This window comes from Ambystoma mexicanum, chromosome 9 (genome assembly GCF_040938575.1).
Source record: "Ambystoma mexicanum isolate Mex_15411 chromosome 9, UKY_AmexF1_1, whole genome shotgun sequence".
Taxonomy (NCBI): Eukaryota; Metazoa; Chordata; class Amphibia; order Caudata; family Ambystomatidae; genus Ambystoma; species Ambystoma mexicanum.
The window spans coordinates 920,937,225-920,954,843 of NC_090931.1; the positions used below are offsets into that span (position 1 = coordinate 920,937,225).

General features: G+C 44.8%; 1 protein-coding gene across 1 annotated transcript in view; it reads left to right on the plus strand.

The window, feature by feature from the left end:
• Nucleotides 1-17,619, plus strand: part of CCDC141 (coiled-coil domain containing 141) — a 676,030-nt gene that overhangs the window by 418,679 nt on the left and 239,732 nt on the right. The window contains exon 13 of the mRNA XM_069616100.1: nucleotides 5,243-5,422. Within this exon, the coding sequence (XP_069472201.1) occupies nucleotides 5,243-5,422 (180 nt within the window). The remainder of the gene's footprint in view (nucleotides 1-5,242; nucleotides 5,423-17,619) is intronic.

Consider the following 17,619-nt stretch of genomic DNA (forward strand, 5'->3'; position numbering starts at 1 on the left):
GTGAAAATAATTTTGAAGGGAAGAAAATACATGTGTTGGGGTGTGGAAGTCCCCCCCATCTCTCTGGTATGAGCATCAGATGATTGTATACTACCTGTGGGAACCTTCATCTAACAGCTGATACATTCTGGCACTCGAGGTTGTCATTCAATCCTTTCTCATGGCCCTGTTTAAAAAAGATTTTTTTTTTTCAAAAAACAATCTAATCCCCAAACAATCAAAACAAAAACAATGGGCAAGCCGTTGTGCTGCCAAAACAATTGGTGGGAATCTTATATCAGTCTGGGAAACACACACAACAAAGCATTTGGGCTAGTTTACCTGTAAACCCCTAGATCTAATATAAGTAGAGCACCCCTCTCCCAATATCCAGAGTGAGCTTGGAGTTCTTGCCAAGAGAACTGCGTAATCAGCAATCTTGAGAAATGGCAGTCTCCTGTCATCACAGTGGGACACACTTGTCTCTGTAGCCTCCAGGCACGTAGCTAGAAAATGTGCATAAAGATTCAAAAGAAGAGGCGCTATCACACAGCCTTGTCGAACTCCCTTAGCGACCATGACTTGTCTGCTCAACTCTCCCCATACTAAAATGAACACAGTCCCTCGAGTCCTAGTCTAGGACCCATCATGCGAATTAAGGTTATTGAGACCCTCACGGCACCGAGAGTTTGCAAAAGAAGTCTTCTGTACACAAAGTCAAATGCCGAGCTCAAATCCATGAAGGTCACGTAGACAGGATAGCCCAAGACCAAAATGTATTTGGCCAGGGTGAGATATAAATTAAGGCCCTGTGTACCATACTGCTGCTTGCCCGAGAAGGATAATTGTGTATCCAACGAAAAACTGTTTTCTGTCACTCATTCCTCTACAAAATTATACCAGAAAACATGTGAGAGGTCCTGTCAAGTAGACTGACTGGACGATAAGAAGAGGGTGGATACTTGCTGCCCTCTTTATCGATGGGTATTATGATCCCAACTTTCCAGCTATCCAGAATTGAATTTGCTAAAATGATTGTATTAGAGACCTGGGCCAGGAAAAGGCACCATACTTCTTTAAGTGTGCAGAACATGTCGTTTGAGACCCCATCTATCCCTGGATGATTTTGATAGATTTTGGCTTTTCCAATTCGCTCATTCTGATAGAGTTTATACTCTAGCCCACTACTCTGGCATACAATAGTACCTTTTGGATTATATAACTCTTGAAAATGGCTGACCCTCTTCTCCTCTGTATTATGAACTTCAAGGGTCTCAAAGCACGCCATGTCCAGCCTTTTTGAATTCCTAGCCACAATATTCCAAAAAGATTTTGCATTAGTCTTCCCAGTGGCTTCACACAGAGCTTCCCAGTTCTTATTAGCAAGCTCTCCCCTGTGTGCTGTCAATTCTGCCTTTTACTCTCTGCATTATCTTCAATGGGGAGTTTTAAAGCCAAAAGGAAGGGCTCTCTTTTTGGCCTTACAATTGGATGACAGCCAAGAGCTAGTCCTTCGAGCATTCCTGCTACTAACTGGCAATTTAGTTCTAAAGATATTCTTGCAGATCTCAGTGAACTTCACAAAAGCATGAATAATGCCAGTATGGTCTGCAAGAGGATCCAGACGTATAATTAGCTCTATCCTAGTGGTGTTAATAACTGTGTTACTCAGAATATTATGAACCCTCCTCTTGACCCCCCTTAAAATTGGAGTGGTGAGTAAAAGGCTATTCCTTGTCATAATCCAACGAGCAATAGTGGGTTATGTTCACTTTCAGATCTCCCAAGAATGTCATCGCTCTGAATGCACACCTTTTTTACCTTATCGGGGATTACCCCATATCGATTATGCTTTGGGACTTTCTGTTGTCAAAACAGTAGTTGCTGCCCGTACCCAAGTTAAATCTGCCATTGACTGCTCTGGAGCCTCTTTCAGCTTTCATAAGAGTAGAACCTTGTCAGAGCAAGCAGGATGGGCTTTAAGAGGATTGGGGTGAGAAAAGGCCCTCTCCTCGTCAGCATACGAGAACAAGTCTCCGGCTGTCCCAAGACAGAGATATAGAACAAGTCTCCGGCTGTCCCAAGACAGAGATATAGAACAAGTCTTCGGCTGTCCCAAGACAGAGGTATAGAACAAGTCTTCGGCTGTCCCAAGACAGAGATATAGAACAAGTCTTCGGCTGTCCCAAGACAGAGATATAGAACAAGTCTTCAGCTGTCCCAAGACAGAGATATAGAACAAGTCTTCGGCTGTCCCAAGACAGAGATATAGAACAAGTCTTCAGCTGTCCCAAGACAGAGATATAGAACAAGTCTTCGGCTGTCCCAAGACAGAGATATAGAACAAGTCTTCGGCTGTCCCAAGACAGAGATATAAGTGGCCCCGACAATTATCGGGAAATCAGAGTCATTCAAACTGAAGGTTTCTTTTTCTTGGGTGGGTTAATGGGCAACAGCCAGTGAGGTCGTTGGCCCACCAACCAACAAAAAATGTTGACACCCCCAGAAATGTTTGTAAATACCCCTGATTTAAATAATTTATAAACACATTAGAAAAAAGGCTGTATAATCGCATTTGTCTGACACCTTACCCATAGCAGAGTATGCTTTTCCCCTATCGTTACTGCTGGTCTCTCTTGTGAAAGCAACAAACAATATTAGAAATGGCCAGATCTACACACATAGCTGCAGATGCGAGCCAAAATGCAAAAGTTCAAAGATACCCTGACTCAGATGCCAATGTATTAATTTTCTAATATTGGTTTGCTGCGCCTGCCAACATTTTTTTTTCCATTTTCAGCACGGGGTCCATTTGCGATGAAAATAGAAAATTAGAAATACATGTTTTCTATTTGTCGTGCTAGTTAGCCTATGTGTGCTGGACATTGTTATTTTTTTTCCAGTACAGCATCCTGTTTCAGCTTGAAGTAAAAAATATATTGTTTCTGTTTCTAATGTATTTGCCCTGGAAGTGGTATAACTCTGTTTCTGTTTCCAGTGCAAGTGAACAAGGACATTTAAAAAGAACCGTTTACCACACCAGTTTCCCTGTGGTGTTCTGCCACCCCCAGGAGGACAGTTGGACATGTTATAGGGCCTTTCACAGGATGGGACTCTGTCCTCTGTCCTAGGACCCTGTGATGGATGAACCTCAGTTTTTCGGATGGTTTAACAAAAAGTAGGAACACTTGATCGACATTGAACCACTCAAAATGGGTATCGGGTAATAATGTCCCCATACATAATGTCCCCGGGAAAAGCCATTGGCAACATTACGTATGGAGACGGGTTGCAGGGATATATCCCCTGCTCCCTTTGTAAAAAAAATTCAAAATCAGGGGTTTGCGGCAGTGTCCCCAGCATGTTCAATGTAATAATGTCTCCGCAGAAAAAAGTGACTTTTTTGTCAGGAGACATTTTTGCAGGGACATTATTACATGGAACCTCAAAATGTGGATGGATTCAGTTTCCCTGAAACTAATTTGCCTATATCTAGGAATTATGGAGTCTTGCTGTCCTCTTAGTCAATCTTTTCCTATTGCACACTCCTCAATTTGTCAGAGCCATAATTGCAAATATGTGTGCCCAACTGCATGCTTTCTAACAAACTGCAAACCATCCAGAAAACGTCACTGATGTCTCTATTCGACATTGCAGCACATTCCTTTGTGAAACTCCCTTTTATTGTGTGAGTGCGTGTGTGATGGCACTAAGATAGATTAGATGGAGGGAGAGTATGATGCTCGAAGTTGCTGATAACCAAAGTATGTAGGAACACATTCCCTTGCTTTTGGGGAGGGAACATATATGGCAAACCCACGTTTGCATTGCTTTGCAAGATAGGCAATTCCGACGCAAATTCGATCTCTTACTCAATTTACCCAATAGAACTATTTTGGGGAACCTGAGCCATGATTTCTGTCTTTAAGGCCGCACACCAGTCATTCTTCAGTCCTTTGTGCGGAGGATGCTGGCCTGAGGTGATCTAGCATCTACTACGGCCCTATCTGCCAATGATCAAGTAGGGCAGACATGCTTGTATCGCAGTTAATGCATTTGGAAGAGTCAACTGTATACTACCGCATTGCAGAGCTCATCGTATAACACAATAGAAGTACACCCCTAGATTATTTACTTTTGTTGGCCAGTTGGAGGGGTTTGTCAAATAAATCTGGCAGATGAAAATCTATACGTTTGGCTTTTTTAAAGTCAACGTTTTTTTGTTTTAAAAGAGCCATTCTGTTTCATGATATTGTCCTTCACTAGTGACTTAATTCTTTGGCGTCACCATTGGCTTCTGTAGCTTGAATATATCTAGGTGCCACCAGCATAAGATTAAACTAGGGCTCGAGATTTTTGGAGAAAGGAGGTACAGATTAAACATTAAAGATGACCGGAGATAGAGGGGACCCCTTGCCTTTTTTGAAAATAAGGCGGTCTTGCTATATATTTTCTTTTTTTTTCTTTTTTGCGTCGGCACCACTATATATTTTCTCTTAAGAAAGCGTTGCAGCTGTGCCTGTGATTACTAACCGGAAACAACTTTGACAGAAGGGCCAGGCAACCAAATCTCTACGGCTAAGCCTCCATGGGATCAGTATTCGGAAAACATGGAGGTCTAATACAAGGACATAATTAGTCAATTGGAAAACACTATGAAATACTGAAATACATATGTGTTCTGATGGTCAAGAGCTCACATTGACACACCGAAAGCCTCTTGTCTCTAGATGTCATAAAGGGTAAGGAGAAACACTTGCTAAGTGTAGCTTGGCCTCTTCTAAGAACCTCTGTGTTTCATCTCAAACAGCCCCTGAAATGATGGGAAACCACAGACATCTGGCACCTCTCTCATAGGCCCATTTACCATGCACAAAGGGTATGCCTTTAATTTTAAGTCAGCACTAGCGTGCAAATAAGGACATTTCCCTTTCATAAGGTGCATGCACTAACCTCGTGTCTGCACATTCTGCAAATTAAAATTGCGATGGGAGTGCACACATGGATACACTATGACATAGACTTAGAGCCTGATTCACAGAAGCCTTGTACAAAGGCGCAATCCCATTGGAAAACGCTCAGTGAATCAAGGCCATGGTGTTTTTGCTTGTGCTATTGTCCGGTTTCTTTTTGGTTTATTTTCAAACTTTTCTTTCAGGATCTATCACCAGGGATACTTTTTGGGATATCTTAAACATGTTGTGCTTCATTGTTTGTAGAAATGTGAAGACGTGTGATATTTTAATACTGATTAACTTTTAAGCAGGTGAACAATAAAACGGTCTTAAAAGACGAACAACTGCAACTCATCAAACATACTATTGATAAGGTCAAAAACGAGAAAAACGAGTTGACAGACCTTTGGACAACCTGGCAGCAGCAAATCAATCAAGTTAAATCAGTAAAACACCAATGGAAGAAACTTAAAGACCAGCTGAAACAAGTAAGTCTTCTGTGAATTGAGAAGTTGTGCAGTACAAATGTTCGCAGCTCTTTTGAAATGTAATTAAATAATGACATAATTTCAACTTCAAAAACCCCACAGAAGTCTTTCAGCTTCTAATGAGTTCTAATGCATTTTGAAAACCGCATGCTCCCCAGGCACCTTAATTCACCAAAATGCCAGGGGAAGCTTAAGTGACATCACACGACCCTTGACACCCCCAATGACATCACAGGAAGTGATGAAATTTGACCCCGCCCCCAAGTGACATCACAGGAAGTGATGGCAAACGACCTTCAGATTTTTCAGATGCGTCTAGCACCCAGGGTTCCATGCGCTCTCCTTTCAGCTAGACATAAGAACCAAGACACAGGCGGGAGGGGTGGTAAAAATGTATAATGTTATAGTTCAATGATTGTTAAAGTGGATATTGTATATTGTTTCTTCTCTTGTTTGTAAGCCAAATAAAATGTACAAAAAAAAAAAAAGAAAGAACCAAGGCACAGAGTGAGGCTTGGTTTGTCCACAATCACATATTTGGGGAATGTCATTTTCCAGTTCGACATGGAGTCTATATGTAAAACATACATCATCCAGTATTTGTAACAGGGCAACCGAAATCTCTAACGCAGATGACAGCTAGTCTATGAATCTTCTATAGATCAATGGACACAGGATTACGCGTTATCTGTGGCGTTGCTTTGTTAAACAAGCCAAAAATGCACTTACCTGGGGAGGCGTGCAATGCTGTTTACCAAGGAGAAAAATGCTGCATGAGCAAGGTCTGTAGTATCAACAGAATTCCCTGGTCATAAATGTACATGTGATTCAGCTACCACTACGATAGAAGAAACCTATTAGACTGGTCTGCATGCACACAACGGAGTGCAACTGATAATGTTATCTTCGCTGGAGTATAATACCTTGGAAAGGTTCTTTCAATATACCCAAGACCCCCCGATAGTTTTTATTATCTAAGCGTAAAATTGGGTGCCTAGAACTTTAAAAAGAAAAAAAAAACATTTAATGTCATATCATTGCTGCACACATAAATCCATGGCACCACACAGTTATTTTAAATTGAGAACACCCACTAGTTGCTTCTCAGCCGGTGACTCACTGGTAGGCTTAAAGGTGCGCACTGCACACTACCCCTTTGTCAGACCCAGTGGTGCCCAGTGGCTCAACACAAAACTTGGCAACTCCACTGCTAGCCATGCTGTGCCCCCCTCCCAAGCTCTTTAACAAAGCACAGGGCACGCCACCCCCCGGCCGGACTGGACCACCACGTGTGCGCAATGTCCATGGTGATTATATTATACCGCTGCAGGGGCATGCACTACTGCAAGTGAAAGAAGTAAATAGGTTTTTAAATCAAAGCTTAAATGTTTAACGTAACATAGAAAGACGGGGAGGGTGCCTGGTCTTATTTGGAGGGCGTAAATATTTGCCACAAGTATGTGATTGCGACTGAGCATAGCGAGGGAGCCCGTACTAACGAAAAATGGGTTTAGGGAGATCAGACGGATTCTTCTCCCTCCCCTGAGAAAACGTTTTGAATAATGGATTAAAATGGTGCATTACACAGCACACGTTCTGTGAAAATGTGGGTATAAGGCCAATAATTTGGGTAAAAGGCCAACAATCGGTTCTGTAGGGTGTAGGGTAAATCAGGAAAAAGGTACAATAGATGCAAGTCACCAAAAGTGTACAGGACATTTCCCAATGCATTATCATTCACCCACCAGTCACGCGCACTTTCTCTTATATACACTCATTGCATTCTCTATTCATGTACACACCCACCCACCCCCCCAGAAGATTCAAAAACACACATCACATAACTTCTCAATCACCCACAAGTCACTCCTAGCTTCTCTTATATCCACTCATTGCATTCTCTACACAGGCTCACACCCACACACCCAGAACATTCAAAAACACACATCACATAATTCATTCACCCACCAGTCACTCACACCTTCTCTTACATACACTGATTGCATTCTCTACACATGCACACACCCACCTACCCAGAACATTCAAGAACACACATCACATCACATTCACCCAACAGTCACTCACACCTTCTATTACATCCACTCAGTGCATTCTCTATACAGGCTCACAGAGACCCACCCACCCAGAACATTCAAAAACACACATCACATCACTTCTCATTCGCCCACCATTCACATACATACATCGGACACGCACGTCACACATGCAAAATACACTTCTTTTTTTAAAAAACCTTCTTACCTTTTACTTGCAGCTTCGGTCCGTCCTTCCAGGCCACCCTCGGCTCCTCTGTGCTGCGTGCTGCTCACAAACAGGAACCAGGAAGCTGTGAGAGCTTCCTGGTTCCTGTATGTGAGCTGCAAGGAAGCTGAGGGAGAAGGGGTTGGAGCTGAACGTGGCATGTGACATGTGCTACATGTCATGCACTGTCAGCCCCAACCCCTACTGAGTGCCTCCCCGACTCAGCCTTCACCCTGATGAGTAAGGACTGGGCTGGGGACCTACCAGCCCTAGTGTGGCAGGGCCCCCTGCTACATCAGGGGCTTCTGGGTTTAAAAAAATGAAAAGGTTGGGGTCACAAGGGAGTCCCCAGAGGTTGCAACTGTGGCCCCCAGGGGTTGCAGCTGCGACCCCTGGCAACCCCCAGATGACATCCCTGGTACTCCCCAGTCCAGCTCTATCCTACTGTAACCACTGTGTGACTATCTCCTCAGTTTTGTTTTCAAGAAAATAGCCATTTAATTTCAGTACGATATAAAAGAAAGGAAAACATAGTCATATAGCTTTACGTCCTACAATGATACCATTATCTGTTAGTCCTTTACTGGATAGCAGCTGCTTAAGCCCTGCTGCAGAAGACCTATTCACTACTGTGGTCAGCAAAAGGAAATGTTCCAGATCCTTTCAAGATATATATGTCCAGAAGCTCTTCTTAGATCCTTAGAATTGATGCCACTGATAGCAAACAATGTGAAATTACAACTATTGGCTGACCTTAGGCTCAGTCAGATGCTAATTTAAAACCTCTCTATTTATACTGCTGGATAATAATACACAAATCGACCCTGTTGATAAGTCAAAATAAAGACCAGTATGAAATCGTCCACATACAGCTCAATGTATGGAACACATTGTGATTGAGCAACTTCAGCAGTTTATCAAAATAAATGATATGCCAGATTCATACCTTGGAATGAATTAAGGATGGCAGCTTTTAAGACTGTTCGCTTCTGCATCCCCCTTCAAAATATAGAGAAGGGTGGCATGCAACAGAGTGGCTTGCAATAAATTCCATGTTTTTTTCTCAGGACATGAACAAGCAATCTCCCTTTTCTTTTTTTCATTTTTACTTTCCTCTGGTTGTCTGTGAGGGGTCATAACACTCTGCCTTATCTCCACTTTATTTCCATCTGTACGTGATTTTGCTCTTTAAACTGATTTACTCGGATGTCTTAAATATTCATAATTATGCCAACCACATACAACTGCCATTCAAGCTCAGGTCAGTTGTAACATTTTTTGGAGGAAGGTTTTCCCACTGCTTGTTCAGTCTAAACCAATGGATGGCATGGAATAAACTGACAACACAACCTTCAAAAACTGATCATGATGTGAGACCATAAAGAGGTATTTTACCCAGGGATATCTAGCCAGAACTTTTTAACTAGCCACCCCCCAATCTCGAAAGGCATGGAGAAGGGGCACTAATTGATGTTAACTTGTCCATAACCTCTGAATTGATGCTGTACCTAAAAATAATCGTTTATCTTTTCAAAATATCTGATGCAGACTTAAGTGCAGTTAAGGTGACTAAACTTAACGCAACAAAACCCTTGAAATTCAGAAACCGGCTTAAATCACCACGTTCCTGTTGATCCCCCCATAATGCCATTTTGTATGGCATTGTAAATTCCTTCTCTTATAATAAATATGCTCTTGGGCTTTGCAACTGGAATGCGGCCAGTTAAGCCAGTCCTGAGTTTCCCAATACGCTGAACTTCAAGGTTTTTGTTGCGTTAAGTTTAGTCCCCTTAACTTCACTTTAACTAAAGTTCTTTCCTTGAATTTCAAGGGTTTTATTATAGCATCGTTTTGTTCAACGCCAAATGGCATCATTCTGCTTTTCTTTTTCTGATACTCGCAGCTATGTCTGTGGCTATCCTTCGCATCAGAAAAGAAAAATATGGCAGCTTTTTCATTTCTAAAAAGTCTTGCTTCCGCAATGCATTAGGGGGATATCACTATTTTCTTGTGAGAAGGGGGCACTCCCTTCTCAGTCAAATATTTAAAAAACTACTGAACAGAATAACGCCAAACCAAAAATGGATTGCGTGTCAACACTTCGTGCCAAAGTTGTTTGAAATCCGGCCCAAATCTTTCCAGCGGTTTTTGCTGTGCAGTAACTTTTTTGTCTATGGAAAAATGTATGGGGAGTAGGCCGAAAGTGCTTTTTTGTATTCTTAATGATTTGTTTATTTTTTAACTGATCTTTCCCAAACTTTCAAGTCTTGTGCGGGGCCTGAGGGGTTACGCGGGACGTACACAATTGTCTGCACATTTTCAGCTAAATCCATTGCACGTTTCAGTTTCAAAAGTTATTAACAATACATTTTTTCGATTTCCTATGGTACTCACGACTCATCTTAGCTATAGTTTAGATTATAGGTTGATGGTCGTTGCACTATAGACATGTTGAGTGTTAAGTTTCATAGGAAACACAAAAATTGAATTGCTAATAACTTTTGACTTGATTGATGGATTTGGCTGGTATTTTCCAAACAAAAGGGGTCTCACTGGCCCACCCCCATGGACCCCACAGCCCCCTGCCCCGAGACTAGAAATGTTGGGCCTCATCACGGGTTGGGCTCTTACTGCCGCATTACCACTCTCCCCAATCCAAGTTTGGGCAGAAAGTGGGAGATTTACAATTCACCCATCTTTCCACCCATTTGCGGCGCTAATACCGCCAGTGGTAATAGCACTGTTACTGCCCCATAGAGTCCTTTGGACTCTAAGACAAATGGGGAGTAACAGCCTTATCACAACTCGGGATCCGGCGCTAATAGCGGACCGAGTTGTGGTAACGCTATTTGCGTTCGCAGTACCCTGACACATTTACCGCCGGGATACTGCCAAGGCTGTGATGAGGCCCATTGCCTGAAAAATGTCAGTTAAATCTGTCACATGGTTCAAAAGTTATTAGAAATACATTTTTTCAATTTCCTCTGGAACTCACGACTCACCTTTACAATAGTGCGACGGTCGTCGCACTACAGTTAAGTAGAGAATCAAGTTCCATATGAAATCCAAAAATGTAATTGATAATCATTTTTGACTTGCATTATGGATTTGGCTGATATTATGCAAACAAAAGGTTTGTCACAGACCTCTCACCCCAAAGACTTGACATTTTGGTAACAATTTGTTAAATATTGAAAAGGCTAGTACTAAAGAGAAAGGCCACATTTCTGCAGAGCACACAGCAAAAATTGCTGGATGGAATTGAACCAGGTACGAAACAACTTGGGCACAAAGCGTTGACTCGATTTACAGAAGGGATCTGGGCTTATTCCATCCAGTAGTTGATAAAATACTTGGAGAAGGCGGTGACCCATTCCTCTCTTGTCTCAAAAAATTATAGCCTTATCTCCCATTGTGCTTTGCAGTAAGAGAGGCTTCTCAGAAATGAAAAATCAGCCATTTTTTGGTTGTTCAAAGAGCGAGATAATCACAGTTATAACAGATATAACCAGAGTTAGACAAAAACGCAAAGTAAAACAAAAGTACCATTTGGAGGGGGGAAAAGGATGAAATGTCATCAGGCTAGAGATTGGTGGGGGAAAGAGGACACTATGAGAAATTGGGGAGTTGTAGTGGAGCTGAGGACCAAGTTCAGAGCTTGAACATTTTCGCATAACCAGGGTTATACAGTTGAACGCAGGATCGGGAATGAAAGTGTGTCACCCGTAACATTGAGTGTTGGGGGCAATGGGAGAAGGCTAAGGAGGGAAAAAGGTCTTTACAGGGTGTGGGGGGAGCATGGGAGGAGGAGGGGGGGGGGGCTTGGTGAGTGCCTGGGAGAGTAGGGAAGAGTTTGAGATTTTGCATGCTTTTTACAGATAACAGTGTTTGTTTGCAGGTATTTAAGGATAACTGGGATTATTTGTAGTACATTGCTATGATAACCACAGTTATGGGAAAACATGTTTTTTAAACAAGAGGTTTACATAAATGCGATTAATACAAAAAAGTGGAATTTTAAAGTTACAGTGGGGTGGGTGTAATGGGTGTGGCCGAAGGATATGGCTGCTGGGATACTTTAAGGAACTAAATGGTGAAATATGGAAAGTTGCCATTGCCAAACCCATGGCTACTGAGCCCCAACAATACCTATTCACAGGGACCATGAAGATGATGCTCCCAGACCAGGGGCTGTCTCGTATTTCTGGGTTGTAAGTTATTCATCGTGGTCATCCTTATTGGGGTGAGATTTGAGATCGCCAGTTGTTTAGATGGGCTCCTCTGAATGAACTGGACCATATGCAAATTATGTTTCAGTTCCTCTGCCGTTTCTTCAAACAGCAAACTAAGGCCAACAAGAATAGCTGAATTGTTGATTCTATTATCAACTGAGAGGTTTGCAGGGACCGGAGCAGCTGTGGTCAGCCTAGCAAAAAACCCACGAATGTCCGGTTGGTTCAACCGTTGCTCTTGTTTACAGCTAACTAAGGTTGATGTCCCTCCCACTTCTTGTGATTTGGGGCTCTCTGTGTTAGATAACAGCCCTTTAATCACTCTGGGCAATGCAAACAACTTCTTCCCTTTTTGTTTCTCATTTTTGTTATTCTATTTTATTTTTAGATGTTTTTTCAGTGATATTGTATTGTCCATCTTGTTCCATTTACAAGCTCACGTTGTCTATGCAGGAATTAATCATCTGTTTAGCCTGAGTCTTAGTTTTTTTGTACCTAGCTCATATTGTTTGCCTGTTGTGTTTTGGGTTTTGGTGCTTGCTTGTTTCTTCCTTCTTTTTTGTGAATCTTTTGTAATGCTTCTATTTCGTTGCCCCACATTAGATGCGTCTTTTCTGTTGGAAATATGTACATCACGAGGTAGCCTTCCAATTTCATTTGAGGGTTTAAGCTTGTTTCACCAGTTTTCCTGATTTTTTCAAACTGGCATGTCCCTTGAGTTACCACTTTCGGGAGGTGGATTTATTTTTTATGCATCACTCTTCAAAGGACAGATTTGGATTTTTCACACCCGATATGTTCTTGTTGATACAAGCCACATTGGAAAGTACTGGTTTTATTACCAAGTGTTTCAGGGTCGTGTTTGGGTAGCCAGTATGGAACCTCTTTTCGTTGTGAATCCTTTCACAGTGATTTACCAAAGATATTAGGAAGAAGTCGGGGGCCTGCAGTTTTAATGTAGAAGACAAAGAATTATGAGCATCAGGGCAGTCCACTAAAATAGAGGCCACGGGTGAGGACAATCGGGTACTATTTTTGATAACATCACATTCTTTGCCAAACTCTTTTTACTCCATTTGTGTTCCCTGCCAGGTTCACAGTGTTTAGGTGATATAACTGTCTCTAAGTCATTATTATCACTAATAGGTTCAGGTTCAATGATTGTGGAATTATGTGGAGGAATAACCGTGTACATAGTGTGATGTCCACGTGACCCGTGTCATGTGGACAAGTAAATAAATGGGAGGCGGAGCGCTCCAAGAGGGCAGTTCGCGCTCCGGACTGTGACAGAGCTGTCTCTGTGTGTCCTTTGCCCTGCGCGCAGCGCCTGCGGCCTTCTGCGTGGTCCAGCCCATCGGAGCACTCCTCACATTGGTGACAAGGTGGGATACGGAAGGCTCGCACAGCACGTCCCCGTCCCCACACCAACACAGTGTGGACAGCCCCTCTCCCGCACCCCCAGGCTACTCGGAGGCCCGCTGAGCTACTCGCGCCTGCAACACGGGAGCATGGGAGAGCTGCAGAAGGGGAAGAAGACATTTTTATGCATAATACCACAGCGAGCGGCTGCCATAGGAGAGCCGCAACAGGCAACTGCAAGCCCAAGTCTGCCTGCTGGCAGACTTTACAGTAAGTGGAAAACAGCAGCCAGCACGGCACACAGACCCCACACGTGCACATGGCAGCCCCATGCGGATAGACTGACAGGCGCCCCTCCAACACACCACTCAATGGAAGGAGAAGCACAGTGGCATAAAGCAACACGTCCTGCACACGCCAGCCCAGCAGGCCACATAAAAGACTTTCCAAAGAGAAAAAAAAGGGAAACGGAGTGCCACATATGCCCCTGCCACCACCACAGCCAACATCAACATGCCCAGCACGGCAAGGCCAGCACGCACCATCCTCAGCCTCAAGAGCAGGAGGGCCACATCCAAGAGAAGAGCCCACAGTTCACCAAGCCACAGCATGGCCCTGACACTTCAACGGAGACACCGCCACATGCCAGCCCACGTGAGAGGCATAGCAACCACTGACCTGAGACCACCACCACATGACGGACGACATTGCAACCCCGCAACGGCCACAAGGCTGCAATCCTGACACCAGCACATGGCTAGATACAATGCAAAGAACATTTATGCAGCTCTTCCAACCTTTTGGACCACGCACCGGCCTTCGATGGGAGCTGTGGATGCAACAATTTGAGCTCTGCCTCCTCACACGGAAAATCAACAGTGAAGACATGAAGAGAGCATTCCTCATGCTCAACCTGGGCACAATGGTACTCCGCATATTCAAAGCCCTGCCGAACCAGGGCACGTCGGATGACTATGAGACAGCAAAAGGTGTACTCACAAAGAAATTCAAACCCAAGGTCAGTGCCGACTTTGAGAGATTCAAAATTAGCAAGGCAATGCCCGCAGGAGAGCATAGACGACTTCCACAGCTGCCTGAGAGAAATGGCACTAGCCTGCGATTTCCTAAACGAAGAATTCTCAGTAAGACAGCAAGTCATACACAGTTTGTCATCTGAAAAAGTCAGACGTACCATTCTTGCAGAAACAGACATTCCACTGGACACCATCCTGTCCATGGGGCGACTACGAGAACTGACGGACGAACACGCAACCGAGATGGAGAAAATCATAAGTCGCCTAACACTGGATGCAGAGCTGACAAGGAACGCCACAGTGACAATCAAGGCCCTAAAGCAACAGAGACCCCGACAAAGCCAACCCTTCGCCAGGCCAAAAGACTGCATTTGGTGTGGAGGACAGCACGGCAGGAACAACCCTTTCCCAGCATATGGCACCACATGCAACAAATGTGGAAAACCTAACCACTATGCATCGGTAGGCCTGAGCTCCAGACAACCTACAGTTGTCACAGCGAAGATCCTCCTTTCACCACAAAAGCGAGGTGGGATCCCGCAAGCTGTCAGGCCGCCCTAAGCGACGCGATAGCCAACACAGAGAATCGCCAGGCAGACAACGCAACGGCAGAGGTGGGTGGGCCTGAGCCATTGACGGTGACAACACCGACAGTTTCAGCAGCAAAGAGGAGCAGTTCAGCAGGGAACAATCTCTGAGCCACACGATGCACCTTACTATTAGGGGAAGTCCCACTAACGATGATGATTGACTCAGGGGCCACCGTAAACGTCATGCCATCATCCAAATTCAACAAACTGGACCCAAAACCCATGCTTCGACGCCATTCCGTCCTGCTCTAATCCTATGGCTACAAAAAGCCCTCCCCGTGGCTGGCTATTTCAAGACAACCCTCTCCCACCGGGGGATCAGCTGCAGAACACTCATACATGTAGTTGAGGCTGGCATAGAGACACTGCTCAGCTGTGTGATGGTGGAACACCTGGAGGTCATCCAGTTCAACCTCACAGTACAATCAGAAGACATAGAACACCTGTCGGCAAAGCACAAGAACCTCTTCACAGGAATTGGCTGTCTCAAAGGCAGGACAGTAATGCTTCATATTGACCCCACCATCGAGCCACCGGCGGTGCGCCAGAGGAAAGTACCATTCCACATGAGAGAAAGCAGAAGAGGCAGAGCTCAAGAAACTAGAGGACCTGAGAATCATTGAGAAAACCTCAGGGCCCACCCCGTGGGTCTCACCAATGGTGGTCACTGCCAAGCCGAAACAACCTAATGCCGTCCACATATGTAGCAACATGCGACTCCCAACGCCACAATAGGGCGAGAAAGACCCATCACGCCAACCATAGATGAACTGATTGTTGATCTAACTGGGGAAACCATCTTCAGCAAGCTCGATCTTCGATTGGGCTACCACCAGATCCACCTGGCAAAAGACTCACGGTACATTACCACGTTTTCCTCACATCTGGGTCTCCGGCGATACCACAGCCTCAACTTCTGCATCTCATCAGCGGTGGAGGTTTTCCAACATGAGATACGGAAAGTCCTACAAGACCTACCAGGTGTGACGAACGTCAGCGACGATATCCTAGTCTAAGGCAGAACACAAGCTGAACACACCAAATGACTTGCAGCCACCCTTCAATGACCAGAGGACTCAGGGCTCATGCTCCACGAGGAGAAGTGCAAATTTGGTCAACGATCGCTGAGCTTTTTTGGCTACATGTTCAATGAGCATAGAGTGTCACCTGACCCAAGTAAAGTCAGCGACATCAAGAATGCGCAAGCTCCAACCACAGCGATGGAAGTCCGTAGCTTTCTAGGCATGGCCACTTACTGCGGCCACTTCATCCCGGACCTAGCCACCTCTGCTGCCCCCCTGTGCGAACTTACTAAAGCCAAGGCCCCCTGGGTATGGGGCAGTGAACAAGAACAAGCATTCACAAAGATCAAGGACTCGCCCTCCGGTGATGCCACCATGGCCTTTTTTGACATATCCTGCACAACAGAACTATTGGTCGACGCTAGTCCAGTGGGACTAGGAGCAGTGTTAACTCAGAAAGACAAAGAGGGAACGGTCTTCATCTTTGCTTTTGCGAGCAGGGCGCTCACACTAACAGAGAAAAATGATGCCCACATTGAAAAAGAGGCGCTGGCGATCATCTGGGGGTGCAAACACTTCCACGTGTACGTACTGGGGCACCCAGTGAAGGTGATGACAGACCACAAGTCACTCATCCCTATCTTCGGAGGATCTACACCACACCCCTCCACCAGGATCGAGCACTGGCTACTGCAACTACAACAATTTGACCTGGACTTCCAGTGCCGAGCAGGTGCTGACAGTCCGGCAGACTGCCTATCATGACACGCTCGCCTGGCCACCACCACTGAACACGAAGCCGCAAAAGGGACAGAAGAACACGTGTGCCAGATCATCACATGCGCCAAGCCCAGAACCATGAAAGTCGAAGAAATCCAAGTTGAAAAGGATCCGTGTCTACAACTTACGAAGGCAGCGATCCTGTCAGGTGAATGGAAAACTTTCCTGACAGCGGTTACACGGAAAACAGCCCCGGCACAAGAGCTCATACGAGCTCTCTTTGGGATACGCCATGAGGTATCCATCTCACTAGACGTCCTAATCCTGAAAGGACATCGAATCGTACTTCCGCCTCCCTCCATGAGAGAACCCTCAGACTAACGCATGAGGGGCACCAGGGGATAGTGAAAAAGCAAGCATTCCTCAAGTCCCACGTATGGCTTCCACACATGCAATGCAAAGTAATAGCACTTGTAGAGGCATGCACAGCTTGTTTGTCCACACGCTGACCAGGGCCCCGGAACCCATGGAGTGCCCATCCGGAGCGACCGTAGGTGGGACGCCATCAGCATCGACTTCTGCATGATTGTGAACGAAATGTACTCACTTGTGGCAATCGATGAACACACCCGGTACCTCGAAGTTGAACCTGTCGCCTCCACAGATGTCACATCCGTGGCCACGGCCCTGGAAAAGATGTTCGTGACACATGGCCTACCATCATCGATCTGAAGCGATAATGGGCCGCCCTTGACAAGTAAAGGGTTCAGAACTTTCATAGACAGTCTAGGAATACGTCATCACCACATCACCCCGTACTGGCCGCAAGCCAACGGGGACGCCGAAAGATTCATAGCATCAATCAAAAAAACTGTAAGAATTGCCAAAGACAAAAGCTGGCAATGGCTCCCAGAGCTTTACAGATTTCTCTGAGCCTACCGGCTGACTCCTCATTCAACCACCCGTGTCAGCCCAGCA